The sequence below is a fragment of the Paroedura picta genome, chromosome 2, assembly GCF_049243985.1.
Source record: "Paroedura picta isolate Pp20150507F chromosome 2, Ppicta_v3.0, whole genome shotgun sequence".
NCBI classification, from domain to species: domain Eukaryota; kingdom Metazoa; phylum Chordata; class Lepidosauria; order Squamata; family Gekkonidae; genus Paroedura; species Paroedura picta.
Genome location: NC_135370.1, coordinates 3,356,042 through 3,374,246, shown reverse-complemented (window position 1 = coordinate 3,374,246; position 18,205 = coordinate 3,356,042). Strand labels below are relative to the sequence as shown.

The 18,205-nt window shown below is 47.4% G+C and overlaps 1 protein-coding gene across 3 annotated transcripts in view; it reads right to left on the bottom strand.

Moving 5' to 3' along the window:
- The window catches only part of PARD3B (par-3 family cell polarity regulator beta), a 719,005-nt gene that overhangs the window by 357,469 nt on the left and 343,331 nt on the right, over nt 1-18,205 (bottom strand). For all 3 annotated transcript variants that reach the window (XM_077319232.1, XM_077319230.1, XM_077319231.1), the window contains exons 14-15: nt 13,059-13,155; nt 11,869-11,984 (exon numbers count right to left, since the gene is read on the bottom strand). In XM_077319232.1, the coding sequence (XP_077175347.1) occupies nt 11,869-11,984; nt 13,059-13,155 (213 nt within the window). The remainder of the gene's footprint in view (nt 1-11,868; nt 11,985-13,058; nt 13,156-18,205) is intronic.

Sequence of the window (18,205 nt, the reverse complement as noted above, 5' to 3'; positions counted from 1 at the left end):
ACCAAAGATGGGGAACATATACACACTCCTGACTACAAACAGGCCAGAATGTTATTTATGTAGTTCCCATTATCTTTGCTTCAAGACTATGAGCCTCTCTGGCCGGGGGAGGCTGACGACCATGTCAAGATGTGCCCTGCCAGCTACGGACTTAAAGAAGAGAAAGTAACATTTTACTGAGAATCGGAAGTGAATCCCCCTGAAGAAGTTTGATGTGAAACAAATATGAAAGATTTTTTTCCCTACAAGCACCAATTTCCCCCACCCCCCACCATTATTTTCTTTGTGCAGCCCTTTTCTTTCCCTGCCAGCTATTGCAAATTCATTTATTTTGGCATTTCCTATTTGACCCCCCCCCCCAAATAAAAGGTGGGCTCAAAGCATAAGAATGGTCCATGCTGTCACAGACCACCAAACTTATTAATAGAATCATAGAATCAAAGAGTTGGAAGGGGCCATCCAGGCCATCTAGTCCAACCCCCTACTCAACGCAGGATCAGCCCAAAGCATCCTAAAGCATCCAAGAAAAGTGTGTATCCAACCTTTGCTTGAAGACTGCCCACCAATAATAATCCACCAATATGAATTGCTATATAAAAACCAGCTAGCAGTTGAAACCAATGGCCAAAAGATCCAACTAAAAACTCTCCCAAACAGAAAAAAACTCTTATATACAGTGTTTGGAGGGGGGGGGGAAGGTAAATGGTGATTAGAACCTCAACTGGCAGCAGGCCCCAAAGGTCTGGAGTAATTACAACTGGAATCCATCACAGAGAGCAATGACCTCTATGCATCTGCAACGTGAGCAGGATGGGAGGGAACAACAAAGGGCACTGGGAGGGCATCTTTCAGCCCGCTTGGCTCTCACTGGCCAAACTAGCCAAGGATCCAAACCTCATGCACCCAAGCAATTTTTCTATTAGCTAATTATAAAAGTGGACTGAATCCTATTCCTCACAGGTGTGGTGGGTCTGTATTGGGGTTGTACAATTTCAGACCCAGATGTCAGGGAGAAGGGGTTTAGATCAGCTCTTTCCTTGAGACCCAGTAACCTATGTTCAGATTTTTTTTAATAAAGAGCATTATATGGTACATTTGTCAGCTGGAGTCCAAAATGACAAGGCGTTAACGCAGGTTTTCCACCTTAGTAATAATCCGGCTGGCATCTGTGCTTGTGTGCTTCCTATTTGCTTCCTATTTCCTATTAACAGGGACAGACTCTAATCTGGAGACCTGGATTTGATTCCCCACTCCTCCACATGCAGCCAGCTGGATGTCCTTGGCCAACTCAGTTCTCTTAGGGCTGTTCTCACAGAACAGTTCTGTCAGATTGCTCTCAGCCCCACCTACCACACAGGTTATCTGCTGCGGGGAGAGTCTTAGTAGACCATACATTGAACAGGCTTAAGGGCGTGGCAGGTGACAGTGGATGAACGACAGGGTTGTGAGTGTCCTGCATAGTGCAGGGGGTTGGACTAGATGACCTAGGAGGACCCTACCAATTCTATGATTCTATGAGAGGAAAGAAAAGGTTTGTTTAAACATTTTGGAACCTCTTTGGGTAGTTAAAGTAGAGTATAAAAAAACCAGCTCTTCTTCTCTCCTCATCTGCTGAATCCCAGGAATGGACTTGAAGATCCTTCATCCCCAGTGTGCAGGTATGAGCATCCTCCAAAGGAACAAAGCATCGCAAGGCATGCAGTGGGGCTGCACATTCACGTGCATGCATAAGCCAATCCAGCGAAGTGGGGCTGGAGTGGATGTGTGAGGCACGTTCACAGAGATGTACTCTCTGGGTCACGTACTTTATTGTACATAAGCTGGGAGAACAAAGGGATATTTGTTCCGGAGCTACAGGCACTCAGAATCAGACAAGTAGATTAACTAGGACCTAAATATTCCCTCAAACAACCATCCGCAGGTTACAGGAAAAACACAGACAGTTTTGTCTGCAAAGGAAGAGGCTGGGTCATCAAGATGGAGAATGATGAGCTAACCAGCCCTTTACTCAGGAAAGCCACACCAGGCAGAATTTTTCTCAGGTACGAGTATCATTATTAACCAATCCCCACCCCAGGGATAAAAATTTAACTATGGCATTGCAATCACAAAGAGAACCTTTAAAAATACTTAATAGTAGTAATGGGACATATCCTGGAAAACAATGTTCAATTGTTTAATTAGGTGCATCCACATTTAATTGGAAAATTAATTTTCGTAATCAAAAGGGCTTTTTCCCAATGGAAAGAAAAGAAAAGGTGAAACGAGAGGAGCTACCGTTTGTCTCTAGTCTGACTCGGAAAAGCACCACAAGAACAGACGGAATTCCCAGGCCTGGCTCCTCACATAGTTCCAGTAAGACAAACAACACACACACACACACACACACACACACACCACATTTACAAGTTTAGGCTCACTATTAGCTCCTCCAAGCAAGGGTCAGTTCTTATTGCTGCTCTGCTCTTAATTCCTGCAAGACACGGAAGCACGGCTGGCAATACTCTGGCGACTAAATAATGCTTGTTATTCAGCAATCCCAAGAGAAAGCAACATTGGAAAAGATGCCACAACAAGCAAACTTTATCCCCCATCCCGGTACCTACCTGACCCAAATATTTCCAACTCAACTCTCTGCTACGTCATCCACTGGAGGACACAGCTCAGATTCATAGTTTTTGGGCACCCCGGCAGAGTAGCCAAATACAAACTACTTAAAAATGCAACAGAGCTTCATTCCAGAAAATAAATTGATTATTCAGACAATCCTTCCACGTGATGTACTAACCTATGTTCCAAACTCGTTACGAATTAATGTGGTATAAAAATTCCACACTGGGTGTGTGCATGGGGGCCTCTAAGGAATACGTTTAAATGCTGTACAAAAACTGGGGAGTGGTTTTCTACAGACAAGAGGTGGCATTACAAAAACCTGCACAGACACCAGGGCAACTGTGCCTCCGTTATGCTCACTGGACTATGCAATCCTCTGGCACGGTCAATATGAGCTCCTCTACAGATCATCTCAGTTTGAGATAGTTTCTTGCTGCTTAACAACAGATGTCGCCTCTGTCACAGGTCATGGAGACAGGGCAGTTAGCCATCGTGGTCCAACCCGGAGACTCCACTACTGTCTGCTGTGATTCCTGCCTCTAGCAGGACCTCCGGCGGGAGGTAGCCCTGAGGGGACCGCTTTCCATTCCTTTCAACAATTAATGGAGCCAGATCACTTTTTGCTTAGCCAGCCAAATCTGTCACCTGCAATTCAGCTGCATTTGTGAGCTGATTTTCTCATCAAGCTTTAGGGGGAAAAAAGATTTACTGTAGTTATCTTTTCTCACAGAAGCAACTCCACATAAATTCAGGGGAAGCATGTTTGAACCCACCTTTATCTTCGCAAAGAAATTACATCTAATTCTACACTCCTTTAGACATTCCCCCTGTTAAGAAGAAAGGGATACACACAATCCAGATCAACACACCCAGGCTGTTCCCAAGTATGGCACTTATTCCAATGACAACTCAAACTACCTGTTCTTTCACCGAGAGAATTACACCTGTCCAGAAACTAATTTCTATTTGAACAAAAAAAAAAATGAAGTAGAGATCAGAAGACACTTTGTAGAAGAAATCTTTCAGATACTGTTTTAGTTTTTATTTTATCTTACAGATGAATGAGCTTTACCTAAGGCAGCTAGTATTATATTCTGGTGTCACGAGAGGAGGCAGAAAAGGGCAAATCACCCGTGAACGTCTCATGTAAACCTTACTTCAGGCTTTCTTGATGGTCCCGGGAGGGTTTCCTGAATGGGTGAGTTCATTTTTTGTTTATGTTTCATTTTCCGACCCACCTGCCCCTTCCGAAATGGAAAGGGGAGGGTCTCTGGGTGAGCATGCCCGCAGCTCTGCTTCCCAACCATATTCTGCATGATCACACCACACCACTCTGGGGTTTCTGGAAGACTGAAGAATGTTCCAGGGGTTTCTCAACGGCAAAAAAGCTGAGAAAGGCTGCCTCACAGGGTCCCTGTAAGTCAGTACAACCGCCCCCCCCTCCCCCCCCAAAAACCTCCAGGGTCCTGACCTGGGCAGCCCAGCTGCCCTTCACAAATCATCAAGAACACTGGAGTCCTGATTTAGAGTCGAGGGGCACCTTTAAGACCAACCAAGTTTTATTCAAGGGATGAACTTTCATGTGTATGATCAGTTCTTGGTGGAATGATTCTCATGACTGGAATGTAATGGTGGATGGATATGAACTATTCAGAAAAAACAGAATAGATTGAAGAGGTGGAGGAGTGGCACTGTATGTGAGGAAAGGGCTTACCTGTCAGGAAATTCTAGTGAAGGAGAGCATATCTACAGTGGAAAGCATCTGGGTGAAAATAAGCGGGGGGAAAACAAACAGTGTGGTGGTTGGTGTCTGCTACCGACCCCCTGACCAACGAGAGGATGTGGATGCTGCACTTTGTGAGCAGCTTGAGAAAATATCCAAGCGGCAGGACCTTGTCATTATGGGTGACTTCAATTTCCCAGATGTGTGCTGGGAAACAAACTCTGCGAAGCGTCCTCAGTCATGCAACTTTCTGACCTGCCTGGCTGACAATTTCATTTATCAAATGGTAGATGAACCCACAAGATGTTCAGCCATACTGGACTTAATACTGACCAACAGGCAAGAGTTGGTGGATGAGGTGAAGGAGGTGGGAACCCTAGGGGGAAGTGATCATGTCCTCATAGAATTCCTTTTGAGATGGGGAGGCAACGAAGCTTGTAGCCAGAGACATGATGAGTGTCATACCATGGACGAGAATGCTGGAAGGGAAGGGAGCATGTGAAGGGTGGGCGCTACTCAAACAAGAGCTATTGCATGCTCAATCAATGACTATCCCAGAAAGACGAAAATATTGCAGGAGCTCTAAGAAGCCTATTTGGATGAACAGAGAACTTCAAGAGGAACTAAGAAAGAAAAGGAAAATGTTCAGGAAATGAAGGGAAGGACAGAGCTCTAAAGAAGAGTACCTACAGGTTACTAGGCACTGTAGATCAATCACCAGAAAGGCCAAAGCTGAGAGTGAGCTAAGATTGGCCAGGGAAGCCCACTGTAACAAGAAAAGATTTTTCGGTTATATGAGGAGCAAACGTAAAGTAAAGGAGGCAATAGACCTACTGTTGGATGCGGATGGACAAACTCTAACGGAAGATGCAGAGAAAGCAGAAAGGCTTAGTGCCTATTTTACATCTGTTTTTTTTCCCACAAGTCAAAGGGTTTAGGCACATCTAGAGATGGCAGTAGCCAAGAGATAGTGTCTGGGTGGCAGGTTGACATGGACAGAGAGGTTGTCGAGAGGCATTTAACTGCACTAGATGAGTTCAAATCTCCTGGGCCGGATGAAATAGGCAAAGTATGATAGTAACATACAGCGTAATGAAAATGGTTAGCAGATTCCAGAAATAATAGAAAAATAGCAATTTGTATTCACTTGAGATTGAATTACATAGGAAACCTTTTGTATTCAATAAACAGTTTCCATTCCAAAACGTCCATTCTACCAAAAATATTACTCAGTGACCAGTATTAATATTTCAAGTTACTTCCTGTGTGACTGCATATGTGATAAGTTGATATTGCCAGTTTCTCATAGAAAAATATGCGCAACACCTGTCTGAACTTTTAAACTGGGTTTAAGCTGTCAAACATCTTCAAAAGCTTTAGGAGGGCAGTTAATTTTGGCATGCAGGAAAATATGTTTACCCGTCTCTACCATTTGATTCCCTCCATCCCCTTTCAAATCCTCAGAAGTCTGCTCTTTTAAAGCTTCTGGGTTAAGAATTCCCTTTTGCAAGATAAATATTTGCATACATAAAATTCAGCAGAAAGCTGGCAAAAATATATCTTGAGCATACACTTTGTGAATATTTTTAAAAATCAGAATGCCCTAGTTTTGCAGAGATGCTGACTGTTCTGGGTTGTCCATCATTTTGTTCTGATGTTTAAGCTCAGACCCTGGAAGTTAGGCCTTTGACAATTAAAAAAATGGGCTGCCCAAATTTCACATTTGCTGGACGAGCACAGAATTCAGAAACCAGGACAGTTCCTAGAATTCTAAAGGTCTCAGTTATCACGGATTCTTACAGTAACATTTTCATATCATTATGAAAAAAACTGAGACTTAGAAGCAGGATCTGTTGAAGGCTGAGTAGCTGGAATTTTTTTTAAAGCTGTCCCATGATAACTTCACCAGGCTGTTCTCCAGAGCAATCAATCTGTCCTATCTCTGCTAAGCAGACCTGGAGAAACATGGGACGTGGGGCGGGGGACATTAAGCTGCTATGAGCCAATATGGATGACCAAAGGATTTCCTCCGAATAGTCTGCTTGCCATCTGTCGAAGAGAGAGAGTATGGGTTGAGAACTCTGAATTACTTTCACTCAAGTGGGAGGTTTAATATGACTAGCAATACAGCACAGCCAGAAGTGACTGGTCCTCATGGAGGCAGACTTTCCATGTGTTTAAAACAGAAGTTACTCTCTAAACTCCAAAGGATCAGAATTTTTTTTTAATTGACCTCTTCTATGTTACAAACAGAGCACTTGCAGGCATTCTGGGAAAAGAGATTCATTCCATCTCTACAACAAACAACTTGTCGGAGAGGGATCCATGTATGTTGTCAACATGAACTCCGTGACCATGTTTTCAGACCATGTCTTGCATCCTCCTCACAGACAGGTCATTAGGAAACCTTCTACCTATAATGTTTGAAATGACTTCAGTGTCAATGAGTAATAACAGATTTTTTTGGGGGGGGAGAGTTAGGCAGGTAGGAATGCTGAAAATAAACTAAAATATTACAATACTATTATAATCTACAATGAGTACTACTGGTGGTTGCCTGTAACTATTAGTGGCCCTGTAATAATGGGGAAAAGGGGCAGTGGGTGGAGTGTTTTCGGGGTCCCAAGAGTGTCTGGCCCCTGGGGACACCGCCCTCCCTAGCCAGCCGCCAGCCTCTCCACGCCCCTCGCCCCACACAAGCCTCTCTGCCGGAGGAGGCGCATCTGTGATGTCCCGCTGCTCCACCCAGGTGCTGTGAGGAAGAGGAGGCGGTGGTGCCACCGAGGAGGCAGACACACCGCGGAGCCCTGAGAGGATGCGCCAGCAGTGGCGTGAAGGAGCTGCCACCAGCGGACAGCCCTGAGAGCTCTTGAAGGTCGGGGACGAAGCGGTGGCGGTGAAAACCGGCCCTGGGCTCGCCACCCGCAAGGGCGATGCGCACTCGACCTGCTGCCTTGGAAGGGGGAGGTCGCTGCGGATAAGGGAGGCGGTGACAGACCAGAGGAGGTGGTGGCAGACAGCCCTGAGAGGACGCAGTGGTGGTGGGGACAAGGTTGCGGTGCTGGCTGCCCTGCCTTGCAGCTCTGGGATGAGCAGGCAGCAGCGGCAGCTGGCCCTGGGCACGCCACCCCCACGAGCAACACAAGCTCAACCCGCCGCCTTGAAAGGGGAGGTCGCTGGGACAGGGAAAGGCTGCTCCGTGCCTCTACAGAGCTGCCTCCCCCTCCAACCTTTCTTCCACTAGCGCCCACTGCATTTACGACAGCAGTGGGCTTTCTCGCTAATATTGATTAATAATAATAATAATAATGGTGTGCTGTCCAGTTGCAGCCAGCTCATAGTAACCCTAGACCCATAAGGTTTCCAAGAATAGATTCCAGTGGGTTGCCATGCTGGTCTGAAGAAGCACAACTAGCACCTTTAAGGCCAACAAAGATTTATTCAGGGCAGAAGCTTTCGAGTGCTCGGTGTTGGTCTTAAAGGTGCTATTGGACTCTATTTTTGTTAAGGTTTCCAAGGTAATAGAGGAGCCCAGGTGGTTTGACATTGCCTTCCACTGCATAGCAACCCTGGACATCTTTGTGGTCTCCCATCTAAGTACTAACAAGGGCAGACCCTGCTTAGCTTCCAAGCTTTGATGAGATCAGACTAGGCTGGGTGAGGGTTTATTAGGGTCTTGAGATTAACACAGTTTTTTCCATGACCCCATTCTAAAAAGTTTGGACGTATGGCTCTGCAATTCCAGGAAACTTTGTGTAGCCTAACACAGATACTGCTGGTATAACGAAAGTTCAGCCTCAAGCCCTTCAGGTACCAAACTGTGATGCTATGAGCATATCAAACCCCCCCCTGCAAAAAAACACCCCAAAACTGCACTGCATCTGAACACAGCCAAAATCTCACCAGATTTCAAATTCCTTTCTTCTATTCAGAGACAGATGCAAGATGAGGCTGAAATATCCACCTGCAAAGCCAGTGGAACTGTGGGCAAGGGATCTGCCACCTCTCTCCACTGAAAGCAATTTCAGGCGAAATTGTCATGTGCTGGGCTTATCGGGCAGAAACAATTTTGAGACCCACTTCAATATATTCTGCACAGCTCTACCAGCTCCCAACGTGCAAAGTTGCCACCAATCATGCCTCTGTACAAGCAAGCTGACAGGTTCACATCTTTATTGCTTCTTATTGCTGGTGATGAAATACTTCCCAAAGGTAACCAAATGTTGTCTACGTTTTTAAAAAAATGTAAATTATTACACGTGAACTTTCCTATCTGCTTAAATTAATATTTAGACATATTCTGACATGCACTATGCAACTGTTTTCAGTTTGGGAGGGTGCACAGCTCAGTGGCAGAGCATCAGGGATCCATCCCCAGCATCTCCTGTGCAAATTGAATTTGCTGGTTGACCTGGGCCCTCAGGACATTTGCCTGGCCCTGGCCCCAACCTGGTGGAATGAGCTCCAGGAAGAGCCGAGGGCCCTGACATAGCTATCAAGGTTCTGCAGGGCCTGCAAAATGGAGCTCTTCCACTAGGCATTTGGCTGAGGCCGGGGTGGGAGGGGGGATAAGTGGAGTTCTCAATTGTGGGTCCTGCCCTAGTTATGTGTTGAGATCAACCCCAGGTTTACACCCATCTAGGGACACTGTACTGATCCCAAGGCTGGAATAGCCGAGCTGGGACTGAGAGATTTAGTAAAGTCCATGCCACCATTTATTGCTTACAGTTTTTGTAATTTTTATTGGGAGATGTATGGGGTTTTATTGTGATTTTATTGGTTTTGTATTGTAAATGGCCACAAAACAGCAATTGCCACGAATGGTGTCAAAGTACTTTCAATTTTATATCCCGCCTCTCTTGAACAAATGTCGCCTCGAGGCGGCTTACAGAATAAAACCGTAAAAACAGAGTAAACCCCTAAAACCCCATTAAATATTAAAAGAACCATATCCTCTATATCAACAATAATAAAGATGGTGGTATGGACTCAACAATATTCCCCCCAGTCCTACCTAGCTAATCCCAACCAGGACAAGGACCATGGCCCCAATGATGTAAACTGGGCTTTGATCTTCCACGTTCCATAAGGGAATGCCTAGGATAGGGCGGGACCCCCTGTTCATAACTCCAACACCCCCCCCCCCCGTTGAAGAACTCTTGTAAGTCTTTGCCAGTCTGAGTAGACAATCCCAACCTTGAAAGATGTGGTCCCAAAAGCAGTTTCATGTGTTCATCTACTTTGACTTTATTTCCCTCCAATCTTTTTTCACATTTTTGGCATGTTATAACCACTTTAGGTAGTAAAGATATCGCCAGGGCTGGTTGATCCATGTAGCACATGCTTCCAGGGGCCCGGCCTGGTGCCTTCCCTTCCATGGATCAGGGTCATAGCGTCTTCCCTTTTTCCTCTTTAAGGACACTTGGAATAACACCCCTTTCCACTTCTGCCCCCAGTCCGGCTGCTCCCGCCGCAGCTGTACTCTACTAGGGCCACGCAAATCTTTAAACTGTCTTTGGCTCTATGGTTTCCGCAAATACTTAAACCAATCCTGGTCATCACGTGACATATCATCATTATCTGTAAACCACTGGAAGCGGTATTAATAATTGGTTAAGGCCTAAGTGGGAGGAGAAAGTGGCAGGGCCAGTCCAGGATAGTGGAAGGTGCTGATTGGCCCCTCACCCGGACTGACAAGAATTCCAGCCAGTTGGGTGAGGGGCCAATTGGAAGGCGCGAAACGCCTCCCAACCTGCCCACCCAGCCCAGCCAGGGGCAATCAGGAGACATCACTGCCAGTCTGCCCCTGACCACCACAGGGAGAGTTCAGTAGGGCTGCCAAGCGGGATGAGAACAGAGGCTGCGCCATCCCTTTTCGCCCCAAGGCTGTCCTAACTGTCATGTCCAACTGCAAATTGCCTCAGAACCCTGACAGAGCTGGCAGGAGGCTGGTGAGTGTACTCCCTCCCCTCCCTCCCTTCAGGCCTGCTGCGAAGGAGCCTCTGACAGGCCCTGACTGAGGGGAGGGAGGCCTTTCCAAGAGCAACACAGGGGAGCCTGAGGGCATTCCTTTTGAGGGGGGGGGACTTTCCCCTTCTGCCAAACAGTTGCCTGACAGGGAGGCCACAGAAAAGCCCCTTCTCACTTAAAATACTGCTCTGGCCGGGGGTTAGACACAGCCAAGCCATGTGTCTTTCTTCTTTGCAACTCTCTGCAGATTTGAGGCCACTGCACAGCATTATTCTGAAGAGGAAGCTGGCTCTTTTGTCTCCTGTTTCATCTGCACAACAACCCTGTGCAGTAGGCCTCAAGTCTTTCAATTCAACAACAACCTGTGTGGGAGGCCTTAAATGTTTCTTCTCTACCACAACCCTGTCCAAAGTAGCCCTTTCTACCTGGGGGGGCTGATCTTTATACTATGAAGACGATCTGTAATTCCAGGAGCTCTCCAGGCCCCACCTGGAGGTTGGCTACCCCTGAGTTGGAAATGTTCCTGGAGTTTTGGAGGTGGGACTTCAAAATCGTACAATGCCTCAGAGTCCAGCCTTCGAGGAGGCCATGGGTGCACTTTTGAGACTGGAGGGAAGGCCGTGCTGCTACCGGCCCCAAAAGCACACCTAGCGCCCGTTGTATTTACAAGTACAACGGGCTTGGTCCCTAGTTCACTATCAACATGAGCCTTTACCATTATCTATGTAGCACTGAGAACACTGAAAGTAAATGGTCCCAAAGTGAAGAAGATCTTCTGCTTGACAGCAACAGCAAAGGAGTTACCATTCTCAGACCTTCACTTGAACGAGGCAACATCTCCAAGCCTAAATCTGCACAACTAATACAAAAACAGGGCTTTTAAAAAAACTGCTCCCAAGTCAAACTTTCACTCTCTGGAGTGACCTGGCATTTATCAAAACAACATTTGTATTAACCAAAACTGAGAGGGATCCTGCCAGGAGCGATTTCTCAAATCGTTCTTTCTACTCACTAAACAGGAGCCAGATGTTCAGCATGCCCATGGAGGCAGCCAACAGCAGGCCCCACCCACCCCTGCCAAATCCTCCTCTGCTCCTGATCCCATTAATAGCACATTAAGTCCTTCCTTGTCCTCCTTCATCAGCTCCTGTTTGTGGTTTGAGTGGGGAAGACCAAAGCATGACACCATGACATGTGGTTTTATATTCCCGTGCATGACCAGGTGGGAGGAAGCATGGGAGAGGTGAAGCTGACACTTTTGACAACAGCTGCCCATGGGTCATCAACCATGACTCTGAGCAAGCTCTGCAGCTCTTTCCTGCTGAAACCAGAGTGTCCTGCAGCTGCTTGTCAGTTTAATAGAAAATGGTTGGGGAAACGTTCATCCATCTCCTGAGTACCATCTAGTCTAGTATGTAGCCAATAAATCCTAAGACAAATCTGAGGAGACAGATTGTTGTACTGACAATCACATTTCCTCTGCATGGTTTTCTTCAGGTTGTGCGTTTCAAAAAAGAAAGGAGCCCGAAAGGCATTGTGGGGATTGTCCCGCCCGTTCTCACCGAGATCCATGCTCTTGGAGGCTTTCAGATTAATGGATTCCGTCTGCTTGGCCAGTGCCGATGGTCTGAAGTTGATGTGCTGATGGGGTAAATACTCAGCCGAATCAGCTACTGAGCTACGGAAAGAAGACATGCCAAAAACATATATATATTAGGCACCAGCTCAATAATGGATGAATTAAATCCTATGAGAATGAATCTATCCCTCAATTCCCTAATTATTTCAACTTCTCCAAATTTCTTTTATCAGTTGTCACCTCTATTAAAACTGATTTTACTCAAGATATAGAATGGAGGAAATAAAGCCAAGAGCTAACAGAATTGCTTCTTGCTTCGTATCTATTCGCTCAGTGAACATTTCCGCAGTGAACAAGGCAGACTAGTTTACCGCAGCACGTTCCCTGTGATGTTTGGAAACTTAAAGAAGAGGTGCTGCTGAATACATTAGCGTTAGCCTTGGCTTTAGACGCAACCAGTAGGTGCTGCGTGAAGGACTGGATCCCCCATACATTTCGGCCAGACCCCACACCTTTGTTGCTGTGGCTGTCAAGCCACCTATGGTGACCCCAGAGGGTTTTCAAGGCAAGGGTCATTCAGAGGTGGTTTGCCATATCCTGACTCCATGTCACAATCCTGATATTCAAGGGTGATCTCCCACCCAAATATAAGCCAGGGTCAACCCTGGTTAGCCTCTGAGATCTCAGGCTAGTCAGGGCTATCCAGGCCAGGAATTTCCCCCAATATGGCTGTCCAAATCTCAATCCTCCCCCCCAACCCCCCCCCAAAGAAAGTTGTTGATGAAGATGCTGAGAAGCTGCAGGAATAGCTTGGAGTGTAATAAGAAATCTTGGGGGGGGGGGAGGAGAAAAACCATCCCCCCCCCCTTGCACCTGCAGAAATTTGAAGAAAAAAACCCCACAATCAAGCAGCTTGTTCAGTAAAGATGCAGAATCACAACAAATTCTGAACAGGGGCTGAAAGGCATCTGCAGAAGAAAGACGCATGGGCTTCTGCTTAGGCTGTCTGCCTTGCTTGGGAACAGATACGCAGATAAGTGCAGCCCCTGGGCTGAAGGGGTCTTCTATGACAGGGGCAAACGCTGGCAGGGCTCATGGGAACTGCAGCAGCATTACTATCAACAGTAACAAAACCCATAATTAATAAATAATTAAAAAAAAACAACTTCAAACCTGTGATTGTGATCCATGAGCAGTTCATCACTGGGATGTGGAGGCAAAGGGGGCGGGGTTTCGTCTCCAGCCACGCCCCGCTGAGACGCACAAAGCTCTGAAAAAAGCAAAGTAACAACAACAGGCTGTGACACGAGGAAACATATTTCAAGAGCACAGCCGGCAAGCCCAAACATTACTTGAAGCTGGTAACAAATTATACAAATCTCCAAGCTAACTAGACTAGAATTAAAATTACACCAAGCAGAAAATATATCCCTCGGGATTTGCAAGAGACCTGATTTTCCCATTTGCACATGCATAATTAAAGATAAACACATTGAAGCCCTCCTTATGGTGACGAGGAGTCAAAGTTCTGCATTAGTTTTATTAATTCCAACGAATAGTTTGTCTCACACATGCCCACACAAACGTATGCTTGATCTAAACAGCCAGCAGGGGGACGGAATATCGAGGGCGGCTCTGCGGGAAGTCTGGCCTTTCCCGTTTTCTTTTGCACCAACTGCAGGCGGCTGCTGATGTCCCTGGCTCACCCCGGAGAACGCCATCCACGCACTTCCTCCTTGGTCCCAGGGAGACGGGGCAAGCCCAAACCCACCTGTCTCTGCCAGCCTCAAAGGAACCTCCCTGTTGCCTTCCCCTGGGCAGGCACCAGTACCAAGTCCGACCACCCCGGACACTTGTTTCCTTCTTCCCTTCTCCCCATTTCTGATTAAGAGGGAAGCGTCCTGAAAATAAGTCCAGTGACGAGGAGCACAGCATTGGTTTAGTGACCCATCTGGGAACGGAAATTTGAGTTATAGCTGCTTTGAAGGCCTTTTCTAGGATGTGGAAACATGGCAGTCTCATGCGCACGCTTCTTAGAAGGCCAAGCGTCAAAACCAAGTGTGGAGGCAAAGAAGCAAACAATTGTTCAGTTTTAAAATCTGCTGTTTTAATCGAACAGTGTTTTAAAATGGCCTACATAGGCTAACTAAACAAACTGTGCACCATACAAGTAGGACCCAAAGACTATAACAGACAAGCACACGTGGTGGATAAGGAGCCCCGTTTTGTTCCAAGAACTCTGTTTCAATTTCTTCCAGCTTAATCCTTCTGTTTTCCTGATTAAGTCCCACAAAGTGTCCCCCAATCATCATCAGAGCTATTATTCAAATTTGATCCTTGATTTCAACGATTACTTATTTCCCTGCAGGACAACTAGTAGCGACAATCAGTCATTCAAATGGCTACTTTCAATTCCACAGTCTTTCAGCTCTCTTCCCCTCCTCCCACCTAGGGATCCCCAAGTATTACAGCTCATGTGCAGACGAAAGAGATCAGTTCCCCTGGATAACATGGCCGCTTGGGAGAGAGGATCCAATGGCACTATACTCCACTGAGGGTCCCCCCCCCATTCCAAATCCCGCCCCCTCCCAGCTCCACCCCCAAAATCTTCAGGTATTTGCCAACCCAGGGCTGGGGACTCTACTTTAATCTCTTCATAGTTTTCTAAGTTCTAATAATCCGTCAATCTTCTCCACTGCTGCCCTTCTCATTACGATGCCTACTAAGGCCCCCAAAGAATAACCATACAAGAAGCCCAAGAACAACAGTTATAGGTGAGGGCAGCCCTGTTTTCATCATCCATCTTTCTGGGCAGCCCCATCCTGGGACTCTGGCAAGCTGAACACAGGAGCAGAACAAATCGAGAGTCTGGGGGCACCAACCCAGTTTGATTCCAGGGATGAGCTTTCGTGGGCACGCACACTTGCTCAGGGACAATGCCATGGAATGGAAGTCATCCATTCATACATATGGGCAAAGTGTGAGAGTAAAATATCATACAGCACAATGAAAATGGTTGACGGATTCCAGAGATAAATAGGGACAATAACAGAATTTGGCTTGTAGTTTATTTACTCTGGAATCTGTCAACCATTTTCATTGTGCTGTATGATATTTTACTCTCACACTTTGCCCATATGTATGAACGGATGACTTCCATTTTGTACCATTGTCTCTGAGGAAGTGTTCATGCACATGAAAGCTCATACCTTGTGTGGCAGAACATGCTGCCTGCACGACAGATGCCAAGCCTATGGGCCCTGGCCCAGACCTCCACCCTTTCCCTGGGTGGGTCCTATCTCATCCCTGCCACCACTCACTGACTGTGATACCCCTTCCCAAGGGACAGTGAGATCCCTTGGCTGTGTTCCTGGTGTTTTAAGTCAATACCACCAATCTTTGGGTCACGCCTGGAGAGTTGGCAACCACCCAGGTTTGCCTGGTTTTCTTTCTCCCCCCCCCCCCCTCGGCCCTCCCAACACACTAGTAGTACCCGAGCGGGAGAGACTAGGTGGTCCAGAGGTCCAGCCACTTGGTTATGTGCAAAACTCAGGTTTATTGAACTATCAACACTCAGATAAGATACATGTACACACCCTCCAGCACATGGAATCAAGCCACAGCACTCCGGGCATGAACTTAATGGGTGCCTAAACGCCCTCCTCTTTCCCTGCACTCCTTGTGGAAGAGGGGAGAGGCCCCTGTGGCCACCTGCCTGCCAGTCTCCCTGCCCACCTCCTTGGGGGCTGCTTCTCCTGTGGCCAGGCCAGGCCCCGTCCCTCGCTCGACCTGGGGCCAGCAGGGCCTTTTCCCTGGAGCGGAGATTGGCCCCTCCTCCCTTGTAGATCCTGGAGAGACTGCCCCCCCCTCCCAGGAGGTCTGGAGCCTAAATACTCCCACGTTCCTTCCCCTGGTGGAGCCTGACTCCTCCCTTCTCCTTGGGGCATGTGCCCCTCCCCCTTCCCTGAGTCTGCTGGGAAGTGTAGGCAGTCACAGCCTTCCCACCCCTCCTAGCAGCCATTTTAACCTACAGACCCAGGGCAGGCATGTCAGAGCACCCATCCACCTCCAGGACTCATTTTGCCACACCTTGAATAAAACTTGGCTGGTCTTAAAGGTGCCCGTGGACTCTAGATGGGTTCTGCTGCTTCAGACCAACACGGTGACCCACCTGGATTTTAACACAGGAGGCAAGAGAAGCTCTCATTCAAAAACAGATTGCAAGACCGTTTCCTGAGGTCAGCATCACTACAGGATTGCTGACCTATAGCCTAACGCAGGGGTAGTCAACCTGTGGTCCTCCAGATGTCCATGGACTACAATTCCCATGAGCCCCTGCCAGCGAATGCTGGCTGGGGCTCATGGGAATTGTAGTCCATGGACATCTGGAGGACCACTGGTTGACTACCCCTGGCCTAACGTCTGAGAAACATTTCCTCTTTTGCCCAGGTCGCATGTTTGCAACGCTGAGACCCCCACCACGAGATGGACTGGGGCGAAGCCACCATCCCCTTCTTAGGGCCAGAAGGGCAGACAAACAGGGCTTTAGAGCACTGAGGTGACCTGGCTCAAGCTCAGTAATAAAGGATGGCTCTTTTGACATCTGGTGTGGGCATATCTTTCTCCAGGGCCCCTTCAGGATTCGGAGAAAAGACTGGCAACACGATGTCCTGGGAGAAAAGGAACGCAACACAACCTTGGGTAAAAACTCCACACTGGGATGGAGGACTAGCTTGTTGGGAAAAATCTGTAAAAACGGGGGGTCGATTCCAAGTTGGCCAGTTCACCTATGCATGTGGCTGAAGAAAGGGCAACCCAAAAATGCCACTTTCATGCTTGAAAACCTACCCCGGCATGTAGCCATGGGCTCCAATGGGGGCCTCATCATGACAGGCAAAACCACATCCAGGGACCAACGCAACAGCACCCTAGGGTGTTGTGGGAAAAGAATGGTGGGGCCCTTAAGAAATCCCCAAGAGTTTGAGAAAGAATACCGAGGAACCTTGCATTTCTGTATTTTAAGTCACAATAGTTGAAGAAGAAGGGTTGGTTCTTATATGCCGCTTTTCTCTACCCGAAGGAGGCTCAAAGTGGCTTACAATCGCCTTCCCTTTCCTCTCCCCACAACAGACACCCTGTGGGGTGGGTGAGGCTGAGAGAGCCCTGATATTCCTGCTCGGTCAGAACAGTTTTATCAGGGCCGTGGCGAGCCCAAGGTCACCCAGCTGGCTGCATGTGGGGGAGCGCAGAATCGAACCTTGCTCACCAGATTAGAAGTCCACACTCCTAACCAATACACCAAACTGGCTCTCCAGTTTGGTTAGATGACTGTGCACAGAGGATATTTCTTTCAAAGGATATGAAGAGGGACAAAGGCCCATGCCTCGAAATGAGACCTTATCAAACTGTTAGCATACCTAGCTGAAGACATTCTGGAAAACCCTGACTACTAAGAACAGATCATCCAGCTGACTAAATGGAGGCATGCAATGCTTGGGTGGAAGAGCGACCTGTAGTGCTACTGGACTCTGACTTTATTGTGCTACTTCAGACCAATACGGCTGCCCATCTGAATCCATCCTGCAGGAGATGACATTCAGAGCCAGGGGGGGAGAGGAAAGGGTTCCCCTCGACATTTGAAAGAAATCTGGGAACTACGGCTGAGTTCAATAAGGAAGGGGTAGTCAACCTGTGGTCCTCCAGATGTCCATTGACTACAATTCCCATGAGCCCCTGCCAGCAAATGCTGGCAGGGGCTCATGGGAATTGTAGACCACGGACATCTGGAGGACAACAGGTTGACTACCCATGCAATAAGGTATAATCAGCATTGCCAGCGTGGTGTAGTGGTGAACCGGGTATGATTTCTCAGCCCCACCTACCTCACAGGGAGTCTGTTGTGGGGAGAGGAAGAGAAGCCCACTTTGAGACTCCTTTGGCCAGTGTATACAAGTTAACTGTTCTTCTTCTGTATAAAAACCAACTCTTCATCTCCTCCTCCATTCTCTCTTCCTTCATCACCCACCAAACCCTGGGTATCAGTGGCATGGGAGGGAGTACATAGAACAGAACCAGGGGACCTTGATGGAGTTGGACTGGCAAACAAGCCAACCACAGAAACCCCCATGTATGAAAAACCTTGGAAGCATAATTTGGGTTGAGGCATCATTCGTGGTCCAAAGGGGAAATTATGATGTCTTTCCAAAGGTTTTTGTGCCCAGTGATGAAGATGGCTCTGATGTCTGATCTGGGTTGCTTCCTCCCTAGGCTGGAGCACTTCTAATTTTGTTGAAGGAGGTCTGATGACCTACTGGAATGCA